At 46.1% G+C, this 23910-nt stretch overlaps 1 protein-coding gene and 1 long non-coding RNA gene across 2 annotated transcripts in view; one reads left to right on the top strand and one right to left on the bottom strand.

Annotated features, from left to right (window-relative positions):
• The window catches only part of LOC308527455, a 35810-nt gene extending 18069 nt beyond the window's left edge, over positions 1-17741 (bottom strand). The window contains exons 1-2 of the long non-coding RNA XR_013996612.1: positions 17654-17741; positions 2498-2631 (exon numbers count right to left, since the gene is read on the bottom strand). This is a non-coding gene — a long non-coding RNA (uncharacterized lncRNA). The remainder of the gene's footprint in view (positions 1-2497; positions 2632-17653) is intronic.
• Positions 11195-22714, top strand: INHBA (inhibin subunit beta A). Its single transcript, XM_081102779.1, has 2 exons — positions 11195-11707; positions 21151-22714. The coding sequence occupies exons 1-2, from the start codon at positions 11320-11322 to the stop codon at positions 22041-22043; spliced, it is 1281 nt and encodes a 426-aa protein (XP_080958905.1). The 5' UTR covers positions 11195-11319; the 3' UTR covers positions 22044-22714.
• The last annotated feature ends 1196 nt before the right edge of the window (positions 22715-23910 follow it).

The following is a 23910-nucleotide window of genomic DNA, read 5'->3' as shown; positions in this document are numbered from 1 at the left end:
GCCTTTTTCTTTCTTCACTGATGCACCAGAAGAGAGCACCCCTGCCTCTTCCTATTTGCACAATAGCTTGTTCACCTAGGTCATGGATGCTCCATTAGTCAATAGGATTCTAACTTGGGGTGTCTCACTGTCTCTAGGAGTCATATTACTTTTCTGAGTCCCCCAGAAGTTTGTGTAGAAGTAGGATATGTAGTTTGCTTTTTAAAAAAATATATTTTATTGATTTTTTACAGAGAGGAAGGGAGAGGGATAGAGAGTTAGAAACATCGATGAGAGTGAAACATCCATCAGCCACCTCCTATGCACCTCCCACTGGGGATGTGCCCACAACCAAGGTACATGCCCTTGATCAGAATCGAACCCGGGACCCCTCAGTCTGCAGGCCGACGCTCTATCCACTGAGCCAAACTGGTCAGGGCAGGATATGTAGTTTTAAATGCCCAAGTACTAATTTCCTTTGGTCACACTCTTAACCAGCAGCGAGTGTTAATGTCTTTTGCTTGGTCATTCCTTGCCCTGGTTCCACCTAGGCAGCTGCTAGATATCAGAACTCCCCTTCATTGGAGAAGAGTGGGGCAAAACATCACTCAGTTCAGTAACTTGGCTTTACTGACCACAACAGGTTGATGGAGGTGATCAAATTTACACCTACAAGCTAATACAACCACCAGTTCTCCCGGAATCCTTACATTGCTTCTTTAAAGTACATGCTATTCTCCTGGCGTCAGTTAGGGGGCAGCAGATATCCTGGCATTTTTTTTTGCTATCTAAAGTAAGCTTCCAGTTTGGAGAACCTGAAGTTGATATGCATTGTATTAATATTTTCCTTACCATGTCACGTGGTCTGGCAGTTCCTTCCTGCACTAGCTGATCATTTTAGGGAGCCAAGCCATTCACCTACTACAGTGTTTATAATTCAATACCGAGTAAAGGTGAACCCAAGTAATAAATTACCCGGTGTAATTACTGCGCTGTGCCTTAGCTGAGCCAGTTTCATTGCTATCCAAATATTACAAAACCCAGCCTTCTCTTTCGGTCTGCCATTCAGTCCCTCACACACGCCCAAGTAAGCTTTATTTTGACTCCTTAAAATACCCTCAGAACGGGACTGCATGTAAAGGGATGAGTGAAAACATCTATAAAATTGCTTTTGCAAGGGCTGCAAGCTGCTAATTTAAGAGGATGAAAGATAGCTTGGCCTGTAGTAAAAACATTTCCTTTTCCTGATACATATACATTCAGGAGTTGCTACTTTTTCAGCTATTTATCAGATACTGAAAAGCATGAATGCTGGGTTTGAATCCAGGTAGTCCAGCTGCAGAACCACACACTTTAAGCACAGCTTCAAGTGGACTTCTTCCTATTTCAGACCCCTGGGGTGCAGAGCCCGCGCCTTTAGTAACCATGAGGCCATAGGTAGCTGTGCCCACCCACGTTATTCGGGGAGTCTTGATGACAGGCTGTCCTCTTCAGCTAGATGCCACCGGGGACAGAGTCAACCAGGAGTCATTTGGGATGAGGTGGTTCTAAAGACTGCCTTCATTTTACGTCCAGGAGGAAGCTGTTCTGAGGAGGAGCTGTCTTCTTGGGACAAGGACCCTTGGTGAAGTTTGGCCTTTGTACGCCTCCATCTGAAAACTTAGTTTGTTTTTTTAATGAGAATTTGGATTGAAGGTTAGAGATGATTGCTCAGAGGGGGAAAGTGTGAAATGGTAATCGCTTTCATATGACACTTGAGAAATGTTATAATAAAGCTGAGTAAGTTGGAGCATGAGTGAGCCAGTCCTTTGCCTAATGATGTCACCCACTTTCTGCTTCCTCCAGTCTATGATTAATGAAAGGGGGATTATTACAGTAACTCATTCCAAGTGGGCAGCAGTGACATCAGCAGCAGCTGAGCAAACTGACTACATTTAGTCGTGCGTGTGGATGTGGGCATTTTTTTTCTCTGTGACTAACATGAAGCTAACAGCATCTAATGAAACAAAAGCTCCTTGAAATTTGGGGAACTTATTGAGTGGACTTTTTTTCTACAGGGAGCACCATTTTAATTATTCTCATTTTATAGTTAAATGATGTTAGAATTGGCCAAAATTACATGACTGGCTTTCTGCCCCTCTTTATGTAGTCATCACAAATTAACTCTTGATCTTTGGGAAGGAGGTTTTCTGAAGCGTTTGCTTTCTAATAGAATGGCTCTTCCTACATTCATCATTCTATCTCATCTTTTAAAAGAAAATCAGTGAGTATTAAGAAAAGGGACTGTGGCCCTAAGTTTTTTTGGTGTGTGTGTGTGTGTGTGTGTGTGTGTGTGTGTGTGTGAAAGTTCAAGACAAGTTGTAGAATCCAGTGGTCCCAGTTCAACATTGAGAATATTGGGCTTAATTAGTTGGCTTTGCAAGCTGATAAAAATGAACAGAAGTCCTGCTTGCTATTTCACCTTTACAAACTTGACTGTCCTAAAATTAGAGTGGGGCACCTAGAAATATTTACTCACCGAGCTGAGCCACTGCCAGAACGCACTGTCATGTACATGAAAGTACACAGAGTCTGGAACAACGGCACTCCACTGTGCGGGCCTGGGCATGCCTCAGAGGTGCTTCGACAGGGGGCAGAACCTTTGGACTCTTTCTATCAACACACAAAGGAGACAGCAATTCACTGATAAAAAAATACACATAGGACTGCCCCCAGCCTATTCTGTCTTCCCTCCTGAAGCTACAGTTTGGGAACAGGTCGTGGGATAGCTTTGTGGATAGACAAACCGGGATTCTGCTCTCTTATCCAAATCCAATGGAATCTAGATGCTAAACCTATATGTCCACGAGTCAGCAACATGGAACTTATTACCCGAGAGGATCCAGGTGAGAAAAACGCTTACAATAGCTGTTATATGTTCTTTTGTGAGTACCTCTCCTAATCTTCTGGGGCAATATATGGTCAACTGCTGTGGCAGATGTTTGTTGATTGCATTAGAACTGAGCTATGATAATCAATTTCGAAATGTATGTTGGCCAGGAAAAACTTTGAGGACATAGTTATCCTTTTGAGTTCGTGTTAGTATTGGCTCCCCCCGCCCATATATGTTCTTTTATGAGGTTATTTGTGACTATTTCTCTCTACATATTGAGTTTTTCACAAGTACTCAGTAGTTCTTGGGAAGAAATCCAGGTGTCTCTGAATCATGGGGAGGCTGATTGAAGTGTCTGGTTCCAAAATGACCATTTACCTGAGGAGTCTGATTCACATGCCAGAGCTAATGAGATGGCCTTGGAGTGTCTAATACATCCCCCCCCCCACCCCCCATGGCTCTCTTCATCTTGCAACAGTCTCTGACCGGCCGTCTCCTTCTGGATGATCCAAATCACCCAGGGACTAAGTGATGAGTCAGGGAAGTTGGCCGAATCATGCAGGGGATGGCATTTCACATCTAAGCCCGTTGGATCCAGGCAACTTCCCTGTTGTGTGTTTCACCAACATTTGTTGATTATTATCATTATTTCCCATGATATGGAATCCTTCATAATAGCTCCCCCAGTCCTCGCATGGGGGCAACACCTGAAAGGGCACGGCCTTCCTTCAACAGTCATCCCACCTCCTTTTAAAGAGGAAGTTTGGAGAATATCATCTTGCTTGGAAGACGCATTAGGATTTAGCAAAGCACTCTGTTTTCTCTCCTTGGATATGGTGTGTCATTCCCCTAATGTATTAAACAAATAAAATCAAGCTACATCATATTTGTTTGCTCTGGGACAGTGGTTGGCAAACTCATTAGTCAACAGAGCCAAATATCAACAGTACAACGATTGAAATTTCTTTTGGCAGCCAAATTTTTTAAACTTAAACTATATAGGTAGGTACATTGTTATTAACTTAATTAGGGTACTCCTAAGGCTTAGGAAGAGCCACACTCAAGGGGCCAAAGAGCCGCATGTGGCTCGCGAGCCGCAGTTTGCCGACCACGGCTCCGGGAGAAAGGCATGGCAATCTCGCCTTTGTGAACTTTACTTCTGAGAATTCTCTATTGCATGGACTTATCTGCTACGGAATTACTGACATGAATAACTCAACTCCTCACTTACTTACTCTTTTCCATAAGCCTGTTGCTTCCTAACAACTTGGTGTTGGCCAGCTCATAGCATTTTGTTGCTGGTCACCAAGATTCTTCTTTTCCTTAGAACGTAAGGTCAGCAGGAAATGTACCAAGGCCATGCTGGAAAATTGGGGGTGGGGGTCGGGAAGACCACAACGTTGCCGGTACGCTTACAGAGCTGTATCTGCTGTGTGGTGTGGGTCTGCATTAATCAGGAAGCACAAAACACAGGAGGAGGCAGAATTGCTTGAATTATTATTTTTCATGGTTGCCAAGGCCCTTTGGGGCAGGGATGGGAAAGGAATTATGTGAAACTTCAAAATTATAACTCAAAATCAGGGTTTCTCAACTCTGGGACACCCAACTTTTAGCCAGCGAATGTCTGTTGTGCAGGCTGGTCTGTGCACTATAGGATGTTTAGTTGCATCCCTGGTTTCTGCCCACTAGATGCTAGGAGCCTCCCCATCTTGTTAGGCCGAGTAAAAATGTCTTCATTGTCAGGTGACTTCTGGGAAGCAAAATCACCCCCATTGAGAACCACTGCTCTAGACTAAAGGATAACAGTTTACATTTTTTCTCTCTGATCATTTTAGTTCTAGCATCTGGGTTCCCTCTGTTCTGATAAGGCATTTCCAAATACTCTGAACACAGACACTTAGGCAGAGCACAAGACCTTGTGGAATATCCCAGTGATTCTCGGGGAAATGTGAGGTTAGGAAGACAATTTTGGATTAATTATTTCTGACTCTTGTTTTCTACTAAATTCTGAAGGAATTTCAATCTTTCTCTCTCTCTCTCTTGATCTGTCTCACTCTAGCTCCATTCATTGATTTACCTTAAAAGCAAACAGCTTCCCAGTTCACTTTTGAATGTGAAATACTGACCCTTCTTTGTCCCAAATCTCTCTCTATACAGCCGGCTGTACAGGAAACAGGCAGGGTTTGCCAATCCCATATTCAACCTAAAAACCATTTGATGAGACTCCCCAACTCTCCCTGCAGCAAATAACATTCTGACTCTGCCCACGTTTTCTCGATTCTTAGATTCCCCTCGAGGGAGTCACCGCTGCCCACCTAGGCCAGGTTTTCCCTCCTTGAGGCCAGAACAACACGTCAACTGCTGGGAACACCTCGAGCCCTTTTTATTTCTCTCCACAGTCACGTATCATGTTCTGTCTCCCAGAAAGGATGAACCAGAAAGCATGCTTTTTTGGAAACAGATTTTTCATGGGAAGGAACTAAAACACCCTGAGTTGTCAGCAGCCTCGTCCGTGCTCTGAACCCCCAGCCTCGTGCTAGTTCAGCTGAATCAGAGGACAACTTCCCAGTCACCTGCTAGGGATGCTCACGTCTCCTGGCGTGTATGTTTCACTGAATACCAGCAACGCGTGTGCTGCAGCTAAAACAACAGCCCCCTTTTCTAGGGCCATTTCCTTGCTCCAGAAGCAGTGAGCAAAGAGGCCAATTAATAAATAGCATGGGTGGAAACGGAAGGACATAAGGTTTGCTTGGGAAGAAAAATGAACATTCTTGCTTCTTGCTCCATGCTAACTTCACCTGGGGACAGCCGCTGCCACGGGTCAACACCACTACAGGTGAGCCGGGCCCTCAGGTGTGTGTCAACACAGGCCACAGGCAGGAGCAGGGATCCTGGTCCCTCCCCTGGCTGCACCGTTGAGCCCTTATCCTTAAAGGAACTGTGTTTTTGACCAACTCTCTCATGGTGATTGAACACACCAGCTCCCCAGCAAGGCACAGCCCTTGGAGTTAGCAGCAGCAAGACAAGCCCTAATTGCTCCATTTACATAAAAGTAGAAACATACAACTTCTAAATATAAATCTCTGGCACATCCTGCCTTTTGCAATTACAGTGAAATAAGGTAGCACCGTTTCCCTCCCGGCTCCCTGTCGCAGCAAGCTGCTCGGCTGGCCGGGGTGTCCAGGGGCAGCTCCCCTAGGCCAGAAGGGAGCCTTGCAAATGCTCCCGGGAGGAGTTGGGCGCTGTGTGAAGTGGCCAAGCAGGCCGGCAGCCCCAGGTGGGACCCGCAGTGGCCGCGGGCCAGGGCTAGCCCAGGAGCTGCTGCCCCCCCAACCCCCCCTCGCCCCCAACTCCACAGGAGATGTCAAAGCTCCTGGCGCACCTCTCCCTGCCCAGCAGCTAGCCTGCGGGTCCCCAGCCTGGACCCTGACACTGGCTGTGCTTTGTTTGGGCCCTGGCTGAGCACTGATTCCGACGTTCCCAGCTGCGATCACTGAACAGTTATTCCCCCCCCCCCGCCCCCCCTCTGAATTCTTGCGCTGCCAAAAGGGGGCAAAAATCAAGAGCTGCTCTGAAAAGAGCTTGCCCTTGCTGGTGCTCCGGGTAAAAATAGAGGCGGCCGCTCTGCAGGGCTTGGCGATCGCGTCGCAGCGTGATCCCCGGGAGCTGCCAGCAGGTGTTGCTCAAGGTACAGTAGCAGCCGAGCCGCCGGCAGCAGGGCCGGGGGCGGGGAGCTGCTGGGGGGGAGGGGGCAGGAAGTGAAAGAGAAACCAAAGCGAGGAAGGAAGAGGAGATGCTTGACAGAAGCTGGGCTGACCCGCTTACTTTGGACCCTGGAGTTTGGAAGGAAAAAGATCACTTCCCAGCCCGGAATATTCCAGAGAAGTTATGTTAACACGCCCGCTCCCCCGACCACCCCCACCTTCACTTCCAGGGAGCGGAGCGAGGAGGCATTTCCAGGGTGCCTCAGCGCTGCGCCTGGGGGATTCAGGTGGAGAATGACATCACCGCTGGTGGGCATCTGATAGCCTACCCGGCCTGAGTCACACATGCAGGGCGGCTCCGCTAGCGAGGGCTGCAGATTCCTGTGACACCAGTGTTTGCAAAGGCATCTCAGGAATGGACCCCACTTTATGGATGAGGACACTGAGGCCGTAGGGAGTGGTCAGTATGCAGTGGGACCTGGGGCTCCATCTAGGTTGGTTGTGTGCCCCCAAACTCAAAACCAGGGGTTCTTTCTGGGACAGGCGGGTTCTCCCCTGGGGGAGGAGCTGAGTTCAGAGGCCTCGCAGGCCATTGCCCTCCATGAGGGGCTCATGCAATAGGCTGGGGAAGGTCCTTTCCAGAGGGAGAGTCCGAGTCCATCCAATTCCAAGCTGATGGTCAGGTGTGGCGTTAGCCAACACTGATCCTGTTTCTATGGGTCCTTCTCAGATTCCCCCCGTTCCTGTACAACCTAATGATTTAATTTCCTCCTTTATTTCTGCATATGCAGTTCTTAGAATACTCCCCACCCCCACATACAGTTCTGCATCCACACTTTCTCTGTGTTTGGCCAAGGCGGATCCTCTTACACAGAAAACTGGTGGTGTCCTAAAGGAACCAGCTTCAGTTATACATCAGGAGGCCAGAGCCTCTAGATGTTGCTGGTGGGCACAGTGAAAAGTTTATTTTATGCATGTTAAATCCTGCATACAAAACAACATATATGGTCATATGGCTTTCATTAGCTCCCAATTTTGCACATTTTATTCAGCTTATGGTGAGGACCCAGCTTATGCTTCAGCTATACTCCAAACTACCCTTCTCCACCATCCTTGTCTGAGATTCCTTCCTCCTGTATTATTTCTGACTTGCTAACACTCCCCCGCCCCAAAGAAAATCCCAACCAACTTAACCCCTCGACGAGGAATGTTTGTTTCTTTTCATTAATCTCTTGTTATATTTGTAACAATTTAGAAATCATAAGACTTCAAGATTTGATAAAGAAGGATAATATATGAGATTTTTTTTTGGGGGGGGGAGGGGGATTCTAAAGACTGGGAAGGATACTTATAATGTTTACCTGCAGAGAATGACTATTTCCAAAGTTCTTGGTGATAAATGATTTATGAAGCAGGCATTCAATTTCATGATGTAAAATAATAGGGTTGACAGGGCAGGGAGACCATCATCATATAAGTATACATATTTTCTTTTTTTTTTCCAATGGAATATCTTATTTAAAAAAGTAAAGTTAGAATCCTTAAAAAGGGTACTGTGAATTTTCTTGCCTGTAAGAAACAATAAAATACTTTGTAAATAGAGGTAACTTCATGAAGTAACAGATGTTTTATGTGAAGACATAAAACTGAACCTGAATATAATGAGAAGTGTGTGTGTGTGTGTGTGTGTGTGTGCAAATAGTAAAAGAAAAGTTGGAAGTTGATACTCAGTGAGATATAACTGCTTGATTCCAGTAGTTTTCTTTAAGGTAATCTAGTCAGCCAGAGGTTTCCTGCCTTAGGGATCACCCAAAAGCAGCTAAGAAAAGACTTTCCATTAGATAATGATTATGAAATATGCCTCACACTGGAAAAACTAGTCATCTGCTGATGTCATGCAATTCTAACCAATCCCAAACAATCCCAGCCCTCCTGTTTGAGTGGTACCAATGTGTGAGTGTACAAGTAAGTAGTACAGTATAAAAGTTCACAGAGCCAATACCATGAAGAGGAACTCAGACAGCTCTAACCACATGATACAAGAGGCTGCTGGTGAAAGAGAGAGCACCGGAAAGGTAATGCTTTTTAACTCTTACTTGTGAGCTGCTTACACATTCATAGTCAGGATGGTTAGAAGGAATTTTACAACTGCCTGGCACTTCATGCACGTTATGGTTTTGTACCTTCTTGTATTATTCAGGCAGGTTGACACAGCTTTTAATAGGACAGCATGCAAATAGATTATGTGTTTATACAACCTATTCAGCACATGTACAGGGAGACACATGCCAAAGAGAAAGCTATTTGTTCAGAGTTACATTCACAAGCAGCAAATGTAGGGGACACACACATCCCCGCAGAGAGAATCCTGATGCTGACAAATTGCACTGAATCTAAATGCTACTCTTAGGACTCGTGTGTCGTTTGGAGTCATTCAACTTTTAGTTCTATGTCAGACTCGCTTGTAAAACTTAATTGGACTACAAAAGGCTTTGGATACTGTATCTGCAATGCCAAATAGCTAGATTCTGTTAAGTATTATATGGCAAAGGTATTTTATTAAACAATTATAATGCAAATGTCCCCTTCCCCATTTTTGTCACCACCCCTCACTAAAAAATTAGGCTGTTCAGGGAATGCTGACAGTCTTAACCATATCAGCAGAGTGACTGACGTTCCTGGAGGTTAAACTCCAAAGGTCATACAGGGCTCGTAACACAGAAAGACTTGCAAGTAATTGTTTTTGGAAAGGGGGGCAGTGCATGCAATTCAGGAAACCGTCGTTACTTGTGCAAACTGTCATTGTAACTTAGTGCCCAACTTTCTCACCCTCCTCCCCTGCCCTCCAATCTCAGGCATATAGTAATGGCATTTATTAACTTTCTCCTCCCCTTTCCCAAATTGTCATGCTTGACGGTAATGCTCTGAACACGCTAGGTGTCAGATATAAGCTGACTGTATCTACAGAAACGGAGAGGGCTTATGTGTGGGAAAGAAACCCAGAGGGAAGGAAAGCTTTAACAGATGGACCTCTTAAAGATACTTCTGCAAGATAAAAGCATTAAGACAGAAAATGAAAAAAGGGGCTGCGGCGGGGGCAGGGAGGAGAAGAAAAAAACAACAACCACCTCAGAGAGGCATTGTTTAAAAATTCACATTTTTCTTTGACTGTGAACACTGAAATCCATGATGATTTCATCTGCGCTGCTCCTTTGAGAGGAAAGGAGGCAGCCAGGGGCCAGCCCATGACCACACTGGTCCAGGATGGGGAGGGGGGTGGAGGGGCTGCAAAAAACCCCACATGACAGAGAAAATCACTTGCCAATGTATCTTAGAGATTTTTCCCCCCATAGGACCAGTAATTCAAGTTGTAAGAGAGTACTATTTGTGTGACATAATGTGGGAAAGGCCAAGCGAATTGTGCATTTTCTCTATGAAGTCAGGGCAAGCGGTGGTGGGCTGTAGTGAGTGTGTGTGTGTGTGTGTGTGTGTGTGTGTGTGTGTGTGCAGGGCAGCAGGGGGTGGCTGCTGAGGAGAGAGAGGGGAAAGTGCTTCAGATGACAGGAGCACAGAAAACGCTGCCTGCCTGCCTGCCTGCCTGCCTGCCTGCCTGCGGATCTGCAAAGTGGCCCGCGGCATTTTGCAGTTGGGAAAAGTAGAGTGTATTATATGACCCCAAACAAAAGTTCCGTGGCGCTCGCTCCTGTCAGATCGCCTGCCAGTGTTGACGATCCTGAGCGTTTAACTCTGAATGAATGGGGAACCGGGAAGATCTCTGGGATTCCCTCAAGCTGGAACTCTTGGCTGGCCCTGTGCCCCGTAGTCCCCTGCCCCTCTTCCCGACCGTCCCTACCTGGCCCCTGACCTCCGGCACCCTGAGCCCCCTCTCCAGGCCGGTGAGCTGTGCGTCCAGGGCTGTGGCTAGGAGAGTGCAGGGCGGTGGGGGCAGCCTGGGCAATGAAGTCATCCCTGATGATTGAGACAGTGCCTTTACTTGGGGCATTTTTTTCCTCTCCAAAAGAGGAAGAAGGTGAAGCAAGGGGACTGGGCAGAGGAAAAAACAACAGTAGAACAAAATTAGGAGAACGTCTTTCCGAAGGGAAAGTGGAACTCCCGAGAATGGAGATATTTGAAGAGAGGTGTGTGTGAGGGAGCCGTGAGCAGCAGGGAAGCAGCCTGTCAGAAAACGGGCTTTCCCTCCCCTTCTAATCACAGCCTCTACTCACAACTCCCTCCCTCTCCCATTCACTCACTCACTTAGGGCCAATCCTTCCCTCCCTCCCTCCCTCTCTCCTCTCTCCTTCTCTCTCTCCCTCCTTCCCTCCCTCCCTCTCTCTCCCTCTCCCCTCTTCTCTCCCTCTCTCTTCTGTCCCCTTCTCTCCGCTCTCCCTGTCTCTCCCTCCCCCCATCCTCTGTCTCTGTCTCCCCCCCACCCTGTCTCTCCCTCCCTCTCTCCCTCCCTCCCTCCCTTTTTTTCTCTCTCCCTCCCTCTCTCCCTCCCTCCCTCCCTCCTTCCTTCTCTTACTCGGAGACAGTCAGAACTGTCCTCCCTGACAGCCACAAACCTACAGCACTGACTGCATTCAGAGAGGGAACCTGCAAAGAAAACTTCACAGAAAACTTTTTGTTCTCGTTCCAGAGAATTTGCTGAAGAGGAGAAGGAAAAAACCCAGCCCAAACCAAACCAAACAAAAAACCTGTGCGTGAGGGGGGAGGAAAAGCAGGGCCTTTAAAAAGGCAACCACAACAACTTTTGCTGCCAGGATGCCCTTGCTTTGGCTGCGAGGATTTCTGTTGGCGAGCTGCTGGATTATAGTGAAGAGTTCCCCTGCCCCGGGATCCGAGGGGCACAGTGCGGACCCTGCCTGCCCGTCCTGTGCACTGACCACCCTGCCCAAGGATGTACCCAGCGCGCAGCCGGAGATGGTGGAGGCCGTCAAAAAGCACATTTTAAACATGCTGCACTTGAAGAAGAGACCCGAGGTCACCCAGCCGGTGCCCAAGGCGGCGCTTCTGAATGCGATCAAAAAGCTCCATGTGGGCAAAGTGGGGGAGAACGGGTACGTGGAGATAGAGGATGACATCGGAAGGAGGGCAGAAATGAATGAACTGATGGAGCAGACCTCAGAGATCATCACGTTCGCGGAATCAGGTGGGTGCTGGCGCTGGGGCTGGGGCTGCGGGGGGGGGGGTGTATTTCCCTCACAGTCCTGGGAGCAACTTCTTTCCCCTCCAGCTGTACTCTGCCCGGGAGGGTCATTAGTTATTAGGTGAAGGTGGCAGGCAGGCGGAGGGGGGTGCGTGAGGGGGAGAGGACTTCAGAGAATTGGAATTCAGGAGCCTGGCTGGTGGTGGCCAGCTTACACTTGTTATGTGCATGGGTCACCCGGAGGAAGCCCTTGGGGCCAAGCTGGGGCTGGGAGCCGGTCTGGGAAGCCAGGTCTGAGCAGCCTGATGAAAGAAAGCTGGGCAGTCAGGGTGCCGGGGGACCCAGGAGGCTTCCGACCCCGTCCAAAGTTTGTGTGGGGGCAGGGGCGGGGTGGGGAGTGTGGGATTGGGGTGGTCCGGCACCGATGAAGTCACTGCCTTAAACAAATCTTCCCTTGGAAAGTCCAATCAGGGGCCACCTCTGAGGAGCAGGGCACATCTCTGAGTGACATTCATTTTTACCTTCAGAAAGTCTGTCTATAAGAGCACAGGCGTCTCATTCTAGGCAGCCAAGAGCGGCTTCAGGGGACAGTTGCCATTGCCCCGGCAGTCACTTTTAAAACACTGACTTTTGCTTTCTGAGCTGAGAGAGAGAGAGAGAGAGAGAGAAAAGAGTTTTGTTCTCTGTAAAGTTACTAAGCGCTCTCTGCCAAGGAATGCAACCTTGACAAAGTGCTCTCAGATACGACACTGAACTCTCACTCAATCCTTAAGAGGAAGAGCTTTAATAAATAGATTCTAATCTTTGGCTCAGGACCACACTAACCTGTTGCTGAATAGAAAATACCTGTCAAAAGTGGAGGCGGAGATCTGCAGTCAGGTCACTTTTAGTTCTGTGACATGGATCCTTTTGCATGCCTACCCGCCCATGCATGCCCGGATATGTTCATGCCATGTTACCTTCATGGGAAGGCCAGGCTAAGGAAGCATAGCTCTTGGCAAACCTATCTGAAGGGAATGCCATTGTTGTGTTTGGTAGAGCATATGGCCAGGGAAGTATGTGCAGGGGCTCCCAGCATTTCTGTTGGAAAGTTTGCCGCAGAAGTGTAAACATTCAAGGCAACACTCAGAATTTCCAATCCTGAAAACCTGTTGACTCAGATGTTCTGTTTTCAAGAAAACCTTCCAAGACCTGGGCATCCTTTTGGGGGAGCAGGCAGCCTGTTGGCTTCCTGGCTTCCCCCCCCCCGTTGGAGAAGCCCTGGTGTCCTGCAAGCTTCCCGGCAGGGTAGTTTAGCTTTCTCATCAGAGCAAAATTCTTTTAAAGGTCTTACTTTTTCCCCGAAAACTCTTTCTGGATAGAGCTGCGAAGGACATGATGATTAGGACTTTATTTTTTGAGGAAAATAAGTCAGGCTGGAGTTTTCAAGTTGCCACCCAATTTTCCTCAACCTTTCCTGTGGCAAGGTAGGAAACAGAGTGTTTAATGGCTTTGGGTCCTGTGCAGGGCATGGATTCCAGCAGTCCCTCTGGACTCTGCTCCCTGTCCTGACTAGAGGGATCCTGTGTGTTTTTATATGCCAGTCGCCACACCTGATGGCCTTAATTGCAGCTCCTCCTCAATTGCCTTTACCACATCGTATGGCGAAGTATACTGATGCCTTTGGCCACTTTTAATATACACCTGGTGCTAGCAACATGTCCTGCTTTCTCACTGAGCTGACTTGCATAGCAAACCGCTCTCTTGGCATTGGGAGATTGTGCGGTGAAAGAATTTGACCTTTTATATATCTTTTTATTGACTTCGTCTCAGTGCCACTCTTTTTCTAAGTTATATGAAATCTTGTCATTTTTTAAAACTTTTCTTTTTAGTAAGTGTTTTTTAAATTGAGAGAGAGGAACAGAGATGGAGAGAGAGAGAGAAACATCAATGTGAGAGAAAAACATTGATCCATTGCCTCCCCTAGGCACCCCACAACCTGGGTGTGTGCCCTGACCTGGAATGGAATCAGTGACCTTTTGGTGCATGGGGTGAAGCTCAACCAACTGAGCCACACCGGCCAGGGCTTAAAACTTTTCTATTAGGTGTTTAGTTAGAAAGAAATTGAGCTTTTTTTTTTTTTTTTTTTAAAAAGGTGATCCATTTGACTCACATGTTGACTAAAGTTTAAGGTTAGTAATGGAAAACGACTCCTGGTTGAGATTACAACTCAGTTTTGGGTGAGCTGCTGGATTCTAGACAAGGTTTATTGCACTTGCTTATTTTTCCCATCTGAGAAGTTTCACACACCAACTTCAAGTTGTATTAGTATGATTTCACAGATTTGATGATTGCTATATGAACAATCTATTCTCCAAAGAGAGTACCATGTCAGTATTTTGCTGCTATTTTCCTGGGAAAGAAATTTATCATCTGAATGATTGTAGTGAATATATGAAAATGTCTTATTGCTTTTGGAATAATTCAACTTTAGTAAAATTCAAAGTATGTCAAGTGTCAAGATTTTTGGAGAATTAGCAAGGGACATTTAGTTTTCTTTCCCTTATAAACTATTTTGTACAGCATAGACTCCAGTCAATGAGTGTCACCTGCATGCCTCAGATGCATCCCATGGATGCACCTTTCAACTACAAGATTCCCCATACTTAGTTTTTGCTTCTAGTCTCTTTGATGGTTGAATAAAGCCAAGACATGGCCACAGCAGTTGAAGAACTGCAAAAGTTCAAGTGCTTAGAACTCTTTGAACTGATTCTGTCTCACTATGCTCAGGTGGAAGGTGCCCCGTTTTTGTAAAACTGATGTGAGTTGTTAAGTGGCTAGGAATCACTCTCAAGCTCTCTGCCATGTATTCCAACCAACAAAAATGAAATTATTTTTATTTATGTCACCCAAGATTGCTCTGCCATTCTTGGCATGGCTGGCACAGAATCCTCGGTGTTTACGTTAAGACCTTAAAGGAAACGAAGATGTCAAGCCAACACTCACTACGATTGTCATTGAAACTAAAGTCAGTGGCCTTCTTGATACTATATCTTAGTATCATAGTTTGATTTGTGACAATAGCTGGTCAGTCAATGTTTAATGACAATATATTGCTGAGTCTCCATATGCTGCCAAATTTATAGGCTGGTTCTGGTAATTAAGTTAGCAATTGATAGCACTTGTTGAAGAAAGACAAATGAAACCTTAAAACCTGGGAAATGCTTACATAGTCAGGTATGGTTGAAAGCAACACGAATTCTTCCCTTTTGGAGAGTCTAGTGACAGAAGGTGAGTTTGAAATGTACACTTCCCAAACAGGGGTCTAACAAGGCTTCTGGGATGACTGTTTCCCCCACCCCAAGAGAGCTATCTTAAGGTGGAGTTGACTTCCACCATCCTATTCCAGGCTTCTGAACTTTTCTTCGAAAACCCCTCACTGAAGAGTGTTTTCACACACTTTCTTCTCTGAATGATGGGAAATGATGGGCCACAAGAGGGCGCATTCCAAAGGCTTTTGCTTCTTACCAGTTAATCTTTTAGGGAAACAAAATTTCACCTCCTGGAAGGCCCAGTCTGCAGCACGCTAATCTTAGTGATTATCAGTTACTGCTTTCTTCATCTCATCCAGGAAATGTTAGGATTTTATGGGAAGGGAGGAACATGGCTACCTGTAATACATTCAATGAGGCAGAAGGAAAAGGAATGGGAATTCTAGTGGTGCATGTGAACTTTCCCAAGCTCTATGGAAGACAGTGGGATGATAAATTTCTGAAGCAAACAAAACAGTACGTGGAGAAATGTGACCATGAATCATCAGCCATACTGATTTGCTCACACATCTCCCCATAATACGGCTGCCTGGGCTCTTGCAAAAAACGTCTTTCTTGTCCCCTGATTTTGTTGCCTCATTTGCCTGTCTTATCAATGCTTTTCACACACGACAAATGACAAGTGGATGTGAGCAAGGGGGGAAAAAGCCTATTTATTTAACGCCTTGTGAGAACATAGTGTGCAGTTTCAGAGGATGTGTTTGTTTCCAAACCGAGAGTGTGGAGAGAATGCTGAAGGAAAGAGGCGACAGAGAACAGAGGTTGGGCCTGGGAAGGGGGTGTCTGAGAGCGGGGGCGGAGGATGTCAGGGGAGAAACTCAGTTTTAACATTCCGAGAACTGGGAGTAATACCTTCCCAGGCACTTCTCACGAAAACACCTATTTGTCTTGGCCCTTTTTGCTAAAATATACTTGATTTGCTCTCTGAGTTGTAGTTTAGAATTCTTTATCCTGAACTGGGTCCTAGATCTCACATCAAGAGTAAAAGTTCCCAGGATTTTGGAAGGAGTTTCTGAAAGTCTCTGAGTTGAGCCTTAACAACTTCTTCTCCTTCTCTTAGGAACCTAAAACCCCTTTCTCTCTAAATATTTAACCATCTTATTTTTCATTTCTATTTAAATTAAAGTGCAGGACTGTGGGTGACCACTGACAATTCCGTAGCATGTCCTTAGCAAATACATTAAGGCTGAAAAATCAATCAAGATCATTTATGACCAAATGTGCAGTTTTGCTCCAGACAGGACCCTGGACCGCAGGTGAAAGGAGGCATAACCGCTCTGTCCCCACTGGCTGCTTATGCAGAAACCCCCGGAGGCAGTCCAAGTGCAAAGTTAGCGCTTCAGGAAACACTCACGCTGTCACTGGTGGCTCCGTATGCTCCCACCAGTGACTATACCACACCTCGGCACAGGGAAACCTTGGCGAAGAATGGGAAATTAAATTAACAGTCATATTTTACAGGGAGGCTCTTCCCCACCAGATGAGTTTAAATCCTCTGTAAACAACAAGGCTTTCCACATTAACGTTAGACCTGGTTCCCATAGGTAGAAGGGCATCATACTTTACTCAGGGTCCTGGTGAGGAAAACAAAACAAAAAGGACACACTGAGTGCATTGCTTAATTCACTGGAAATGTTCTAATGCCTCTCCGCCCACAGATTGGAGTTACTGGGCTTGGGGGATGAGCAGCATCCTGGTGTGGGGGAAGGGAATAGCGGGGGGCTGGGCAGCTTAACCCTTTTATGATGGGGATACTACAATCATTTGAAAAATCCCGAAAGCAGAGGACAGTCTGTTTTCAGGTGTCGTTACTTCCAGCTCCCACAGTCTTTCCTCTTTCTAATCCTGCCCACCCGCAACATTTCAAAGGTGTTCCCTGGAAGATGCACAATTTAGCTCTCCTACCCATTTTTAGGCATTTTAAAAAAAATCTCCCGTTGGTATATGTCCACTGAGGTTTAAGTGATGAAATATTATCACCCACATGGATTTGTGTGGGACTTTCTTAGTGAATTACTCAGGCAGAGCAGGCTGTGATGCAAGCCTTGCTCACAAGCCTCAGGGAGGAAAAAATAGCATAGAGGCTGAAAAGGATATTATCAGAGTAGGTGATGAAAGGTTAGCAAAGCCACTAGTGGTATCTTATTAAATAGGTAATAGTGGAGGAACCCAGTATGCGCCTGTAGAAACTAAAATGCTGCACCTGCCCACAAAGCATCATGGGACGGCTTCCATTTCAGGATTTTACAGCAGGAGATAATTTAAGTCAGTCCTGAAACTGATTAGTAATTGATCCTCAATTAGTAATTGAGCCTTAGGTAACCTATTTTTCAAATTGTTACGCACACAGATTTGAAGAGAGAACCATTCTGAAAACATCACTGCAGTATAGCAATCTCTCTCAGGTAATATACACATAAAGGGAAAAGAATCAAGAAGCTAGTTATATTTTTCATACCTAAGAAATTGGAAGGCTGTAATTCCTTCCTGAAGCCTACAACCTTGACAAATATTAATTTCATCTCAGCTTCTAGCTGTCCCATTCTCCCCACCCCCTTCTGCAATGAAAGCTAAATGTAAAAGAAAAAAATATGCACTCTTTAATAAGTCAGAACACAATAGAACTTTTAAAATGTACCTGCATGTAAGGTAGATTTTAAGAAGACTTGATTCTCTCTCTTCCCCCTGTTCTCCTGAGCATTATGGCAACAGCATTTTCACGAAATGGGATCTCAGTTTTATTTTATTCCTGACAAAATATCATGCAATATACAAATAGCAGTTCCAGAAATGGACACCAGGAGAAGGAGGCGACAGGCATGTCAATTAGTGAGGGGAAAATCCAAATGTCAGAAATATGGGGGAGAGATACAGCATGCAGGCAACGGACGGGAATACAGGGAACCGTCTTCAGCTCAGTTAATGAAACCAGGGCATAAATCAGCGCCGCTTCTCCCCGCAGTGCCAGGGGATGCCACACAGTCACTTCTCCGCCAGGACCAGGATGAAAGTCATTTTCTGATGACTCTCTGATCCTAATATAACAGCACCTGACAGATTGAGTCCCCTCTAATGAGTACTCTCTTTGTACAATCCTCTCTCAGGAACACGAAATCATTTGCTTCTGAGTACAGCAGCCTGTGAAGAAGGGGTGGGGCTAGCTCATGCATTAGAAACCCGATCTTGTGAAATGAGAGGCTGTCCTGTAGGCTGCTGCTGGAAGGAAGCAGCCTGGGGCCCTACAAATCCATTTGCATATGCTCTCACTGGCTCATCTCCAAGGAGCCCTCCCTTGGCCCCCCTCTCTCTACCTCTCACCCCCCAGTACCTATAAACATCTCTGCACTTTATTCATGGAAAGTCCAAAGTGCGGGTTCAAATTGCCACCTGTCCCCTCTCTTACCTGAGGGCCATCTACCTTCACCCTCAGCCCCTCCAGTCAAGCATGGGTCAGAGTAGAGCAGAACCTGTGGGAATGAGTTATCTGAGACCCAGTGCTCCCATCCTGGGGACAGCTCAGATGCTTCGGTTTCAAACTCGTACCTAGAACACACACACACACACACACACACACACACACACACACACAGAAAAACAAAACACAACCGTGTCCCTCTGGCTCCTCTATTTTAGCAGCTACGATCTCTCTGTCTTTAGAGTGGCATCCTACCTAGTTGAGGGTTTCAGAAGCTGGCCTGCTTAGAGGCAGAAGGGAGAGCAGGAGGGACTCGTTAACATTCTCCAATAGCAGGGCCTGTGGCCTCCGTGGGGAGCCGGCCACTCCTGTGGGCTGGTCTTCCGAGGCTCAGGAGGCTTTGGCAGCCTTTACCTCTGGTCTTGGGAAAACCCTACCTACCACCTCAAAGCCAGCTGCTGATGGTCTTCCTAAATTTAAATGACTACGCTCTCTTCCTGGAATCTTCTCTTTGCTTTCTTAAAACAACAAAACAAAACTGATCAACGACAAAACCCCCACCAATGTTTAGCAAAGGGGAATCCTGGATTCACTTTTTTAAAAAAGTCATCATGCTTCGTAAAAAAAGACGGCTTCCCCTCTAACTGCTCCTCGCTCTGGTGATCTGATCATAAACCCAGCTTTCTATTCATTTCAACGTCTGCCAGCGACCTGAGGTCAAAGGGGCGCTCCTCACCACTGCCATCAAGGCCAGGGTCCTAGCAGGTTTCTATAGCAAAGCCAGAGAACCTTTCCTATGCAGCCCTCCTTGGCCCTGACCTCAGTGAATTTACCACCATCATAATCACTGTGTGCAGAGTGTGTTAAATTAAGAACAGAATCTGCAGTGCACAATGCACAGAAAAGCTGCCTTCTGCTGCAGGGAACTTGAAACTGTGCCTAGAATTTATGGTACCGTAAACATCTCAGGGTGGAGAGTGATAAGTACGGCCGGATTTCCGTTAGCTATAGAAATCCAGGCAGAGGACCCTCCTAGGGAATTGTACGTTCTGAGATGAACTTATTTAAAACTGTTCTCAGGTTTGTACATGGAAGGCATGTATGCCAGACAGCTATAAGCAGGTACTTGCCAGAGGGGGTCATGAAAAGAGGGCATGTTTCATATACTACCCAGTGGTGAAGTGCAAGTGAGGAAAAATATTTCATCAATCAAAAATTCTAGCCTGAACACCTGTACCTTAGAGTACTGGTTGCCCATGAATAAATAGGTCCCAGTGGAACGAGAAGAAAACAGGTGACTTTCTTATGTTTGAGTTAGGCAAGAACGGAGTGGTTGCAGAATCCAATCACCACCAATGTAGGGAATTTCCCTCTGCTAGAGCAGTTGTTATAACTGGTGCTTATCAAGTTGCATTAAAGGAAGGAGACAAAAATGGGGGATTTAGAGGTAGCAGGTAGATCTCTTAATATAAAATACTCAATGCTAAGGATGCTGCCACCAATTAAAAGAAATAAATGAATTGCCCACTTTCTGCTAAACACTGTGCACCATAGGTAGGACTTCAGACCTGGGTATCCTAGACTAGACTGGCAGGAGATGTTAGGGAAGGCTTCTAGAGTAAGTGGTGTCATCTCTTCTGCAATCTGCTCTTATTATGAGCAGCCCCTGAGGGTTGCGTGTTGAGAGGAGTATTCTAGGCGGAAAAAACTGCAGGCATGTGACAGCCCAGAGGTAAAGGGATGCATGGGATGCTCCCAACTTCAAACAAACACAGTGGGCTGGATTGCAGAGGATGGGACACAGAGAGAGCTGAGGACGAGGGCTGAACGCAGAGTGCAGTGTCCTGGGCAGTTCCTGTTTTAAACGGAGGAAAATAGAAACTCAGAAAAGGACTGTAAAGAATGAGTGGCATGATCAGACCCACCCTTGGAAAAGGTTACTTTCCCCATTTCACGGAGAAGAGATTGCAGAAGGGCTTGGTTCCCCACTGGAGAGGCAAATGACAGAGCAAGCAGATGCTGTGACCCAGCAAGAAAGAGATGGGAGGAGGAGGCTATATGCCACACAGACTTCTGGGGCGGGGGGTTGGGTTAAGGGGTTCTTTGCATATTTGTGTGGGAATAATATAGCTACAGCTTGCTAGAGCTTACAGTGTGTCTTTATTTGTGTTATTCCGTTTGATCCTCCCAGACCTATCGGAGAATGGGTCAAATGTCATAGGTGACCCCCACTTGATAGAAGATGAAGCTGAGATTAAGCAATTAATGAACAGATGCAGCCCCCTGCAGCCCCCAGACACACTCAGTTCTAGGCCATGCTCTATCTAGAGCAAGAGTTGAGCAACTTTCCCTGTAAAGGGCCAGAGAATAAACATTTTAGCTTTGTGGGCCAGTCTCTGCTGTAGCTACTGAACTTCATATTAAAGTGCAAAAGTAGGTGCAGACAAACCTATAAAGAAGTAAGCAGAGCCGTGGTCCCATAAACCTTTATTAATTGGCACCGACGTTTACATTTCATATAATTTTCACGTGTCACAAAATACAATGTTTCTTCAATCATTTAAAAATGTCAAAACCTGTGGGCCTTCATTTGCCTTTGTTGGTCCCTCTTCCAGATGGAGGGTAACGGAGGCCCCGTGGGGGCCTGAAATGAGTGAGTAGCAGAACACGCAGGAACTAACCATGTCCCCCCTCTCTCTTGCGCTGTGTTTCATTCTCAGGCGCTACCAGGAAGACGCTGCACTTTGAGATTTCCAAAGAGGGCAGTGACCTGTCCGTGGTGGAGCGCGCAGAAGTCTGGCTCTTCCTAAAAGTCCCCAAGGCCAACAGGAACAGGACCAAAGTCACGATCCGTCTCTTTCAGCAGCTGAAGCACCCGCAGGGCAGCGTGGACACAGGGGATGAGGCCGAGGCCGTTGGATTAATGGAGGAGAGGAGTGAACTGTTGATATCGGAAAAGGCAGTGGATGCTCGCAAGAGCACCTGGCACATCTTTCCCGTCTCCAGCAGCATCCAGCGGTTGCTGGACCAGGGCAGGAGCTCCCTGGACATTCGGATTGCCTGCGAGCAGTGCCATGAGACTGGTGCCAGCCTCGTGCTCCTGGGCAAGAAGAAGAAGAAAGAAGAGGACGGGGAAGGAAAGAAAAAGGCCGGAGGAGAAGGAGGGGTGGGAGGAGACGAGGAGAAGGAGCAGTCCCATAGACCTTTCCTCATGCTGCAGGCCCGGCAGTCGGAAGACCACCCCCATCGGAGACGGCGGCGGGGCTTGGAGTGCGACGGCAAGGTCAACATCTGCTGTAAGAAACAGTTCTTTGTCAGTTTCAAGGACATTGGCTGGAATGACTGGATCATCGCTCCCTCTGGCTATCATGCCAACTACTGCGAGGGGGAGTGCCCGAGCCATATAGCAGGCACGTCGGGGTCCTCGCTCTCCTTTCATTCAACCGTCATCAACCACTACCGCATGCGGGGGTACAGCCCCTTCTCCAACCTCAAGTCGTGCTGTGTGCCCACCAAGCTGAGGCCCATGTCCATGTTGTACTATGATGACGGGCAGAACATCATCAAGAAGGACATTCAGAACATGATAGTGGAGGAGTGTGGGTGCTCGTAGAGTGCCCAGCCCAGGGGGAACGGGAAAAAGAGTTGTCCAGAGAGGACGGTGGCAAAATGAAGAAATGTTTAAGGTTTCTAAGAAAAAAACCAGAAAAATAAGAAATTTTAAAAATAATAAACTAGAAACAAAACCTGAAACAGATAAAGGAAGATGTGGTGGAAACATTCCCTATCCAGGGCTCAGAGATGAAGCAGTGAAGGAGATGGGAATTGAGAAGGAAAGGCAGAACGGAGTATCCTTCATGTCTTCTGATATCGAAGTGATATCAGTCGTTTGAACAGGAGTATGGTCCTCTCCTTTCCAGTTCCCTTTCAGGGTGAGCCTGGAAGTCAGCTTGTCCAGTCTGCAATAACGTGGGCTGGCACAACCCAAATAGCATCTATAGAAAGCCATGAATTTGAAAGGGCCGGTGACAGGCACTTTCCCACCCAGTTACCCAGGTTGTAAGGTATGTCTGCGTGACCCTCTCTCTGTGTATATCAGTGTGCGTGCACACACGCTACCCCCCCCCAACACACACACATGCACACATGCCACAGACCCCGCACACTCAGACACCCTCCCCAGACACACACACACAGGCATTTCTACACACCCACATACATCCACGTCCTGGTAAGAGAACAGTAGTGTGCCGGTGGTCGCACTTCCTTTTTCTGCAACAAGACAAAATAAAAGCCAACAACAACAAAAAAATTGAGAACAAGACTAGAAGAGTAAGAGATCAAGGAAAAAAGAATACCAAGTTATATTTCGTTAAGGTGCTTATGATCCTAGAACTATGCAACCTAATAGGTTTGAAACTGTTTACCTGAGAGAGAACAAAAAGAGAGACTTTTTTGTATTGGAAGTAACCTGATTAATTTTTATTTTCTTCAAGGAGAGATACTTGAAAGGAATATGTTTGTCCATGTGTTGGATCCAAACATTTCTATATTTTGTAAATGTTGTGTTTTTTTTTTTTATTGTTTACTATTTGCACTACAATGGTGTTTGACCTGTCCAATCCTTATTTAACAAGTATTTTCTTTGGGTGGGGGTGGGAGGGTTAAAAGCTGCACTTAATGTGAGCTATAAAAGAACTGCTACAGCACACAAAATAGCTATTTTTATTATTATAATTATTATTATTATTTTGTACCTTAAAAATAGACACATACACCAAAGACATTTGTGTGAGCCTTTAAACAGTCTGTCTGTGGTTGGTTATCATTCACCATCAATGAGTCAGGGGTTGAGGTTCAAGGTTGAGTAGGGTTGATTGTGTTCAGGCCTAAAAGACCTGAGAAGTTTGATTTTTGACTCCTTTTCTATCCATGAAACAGGACATTTCATACTGGATGTACAGTAGTTGTACACTGTTGGATATCAAGTTTAATCAAATTCATGAAATGCTACATGCTTGTATATGTATATATACATTGCTTGTGCATATGCATATCTGTGTGTATATATACATGTATTACATCATGTCCATACACATTTTAAGCACTTCAGGCTGTCATTTTTTAATGTTTTTAAAGAAATGAATGTTTGTGTGCAAAACACAGTATTTTTAAGAAGGAAAGGTTATAGTTTTTGCTTTTACTCTGAACTAGGTGGGCACATTTCAAAAAATTTGTTGGGAAAAAGCCTGGAAATTCCAGGGAATATTCAGCAAGGCCCTCTTTCAATGTACAGAGATCCAATCCCCTCCTCTCCCTTGTCCCCCATTCCCATCCTACAAGTTATTCCCTGCTGGAAAAACAGGAAACTCCTGTTCATCAAAGCTCTAGGCTGACTTTATTTTTTTGCAGTTTATATTTATTATCTATTGGAATCAATCTTAAATCAGAAGCTTTTCCAGAAAAAAAATATTTAATTT

This window comes from Myotis nattereri, assembly GCF_964212035.1.
Source record: "Myotis nattereri genome assembly, chromosome: 11".
Lineage (NCBI taxonomy): Eukaryota > Metazoa > Chordata > Mammalia > Chiroptera > Vespertilionidae > Myotis > Myotis nattereri.
Note: the sequence above shows the minus strand (reverse complement) of the source record. Positions and strands in the feature narration are given on the sequence as shown.

What these genes read in the sequence shown, in the direction of transcription:
- INHBA (XM_081102779.1), top strand. Translation starts at nt 11,320, where the DNA reads ATGCCCTTGCTTTGGCTGCGAGGATTTCTGTTGGCGAGCTGCTGGATT. An exon ending in CATCACGTTCGCGGAATCAG is followed by an intron (nt 11,708 to 21,150) that starts GTGGGTGCTGGC and finishes TTTCATTCTCAG; the next exon opens with GCGCTACCAGGAAGACGCTG.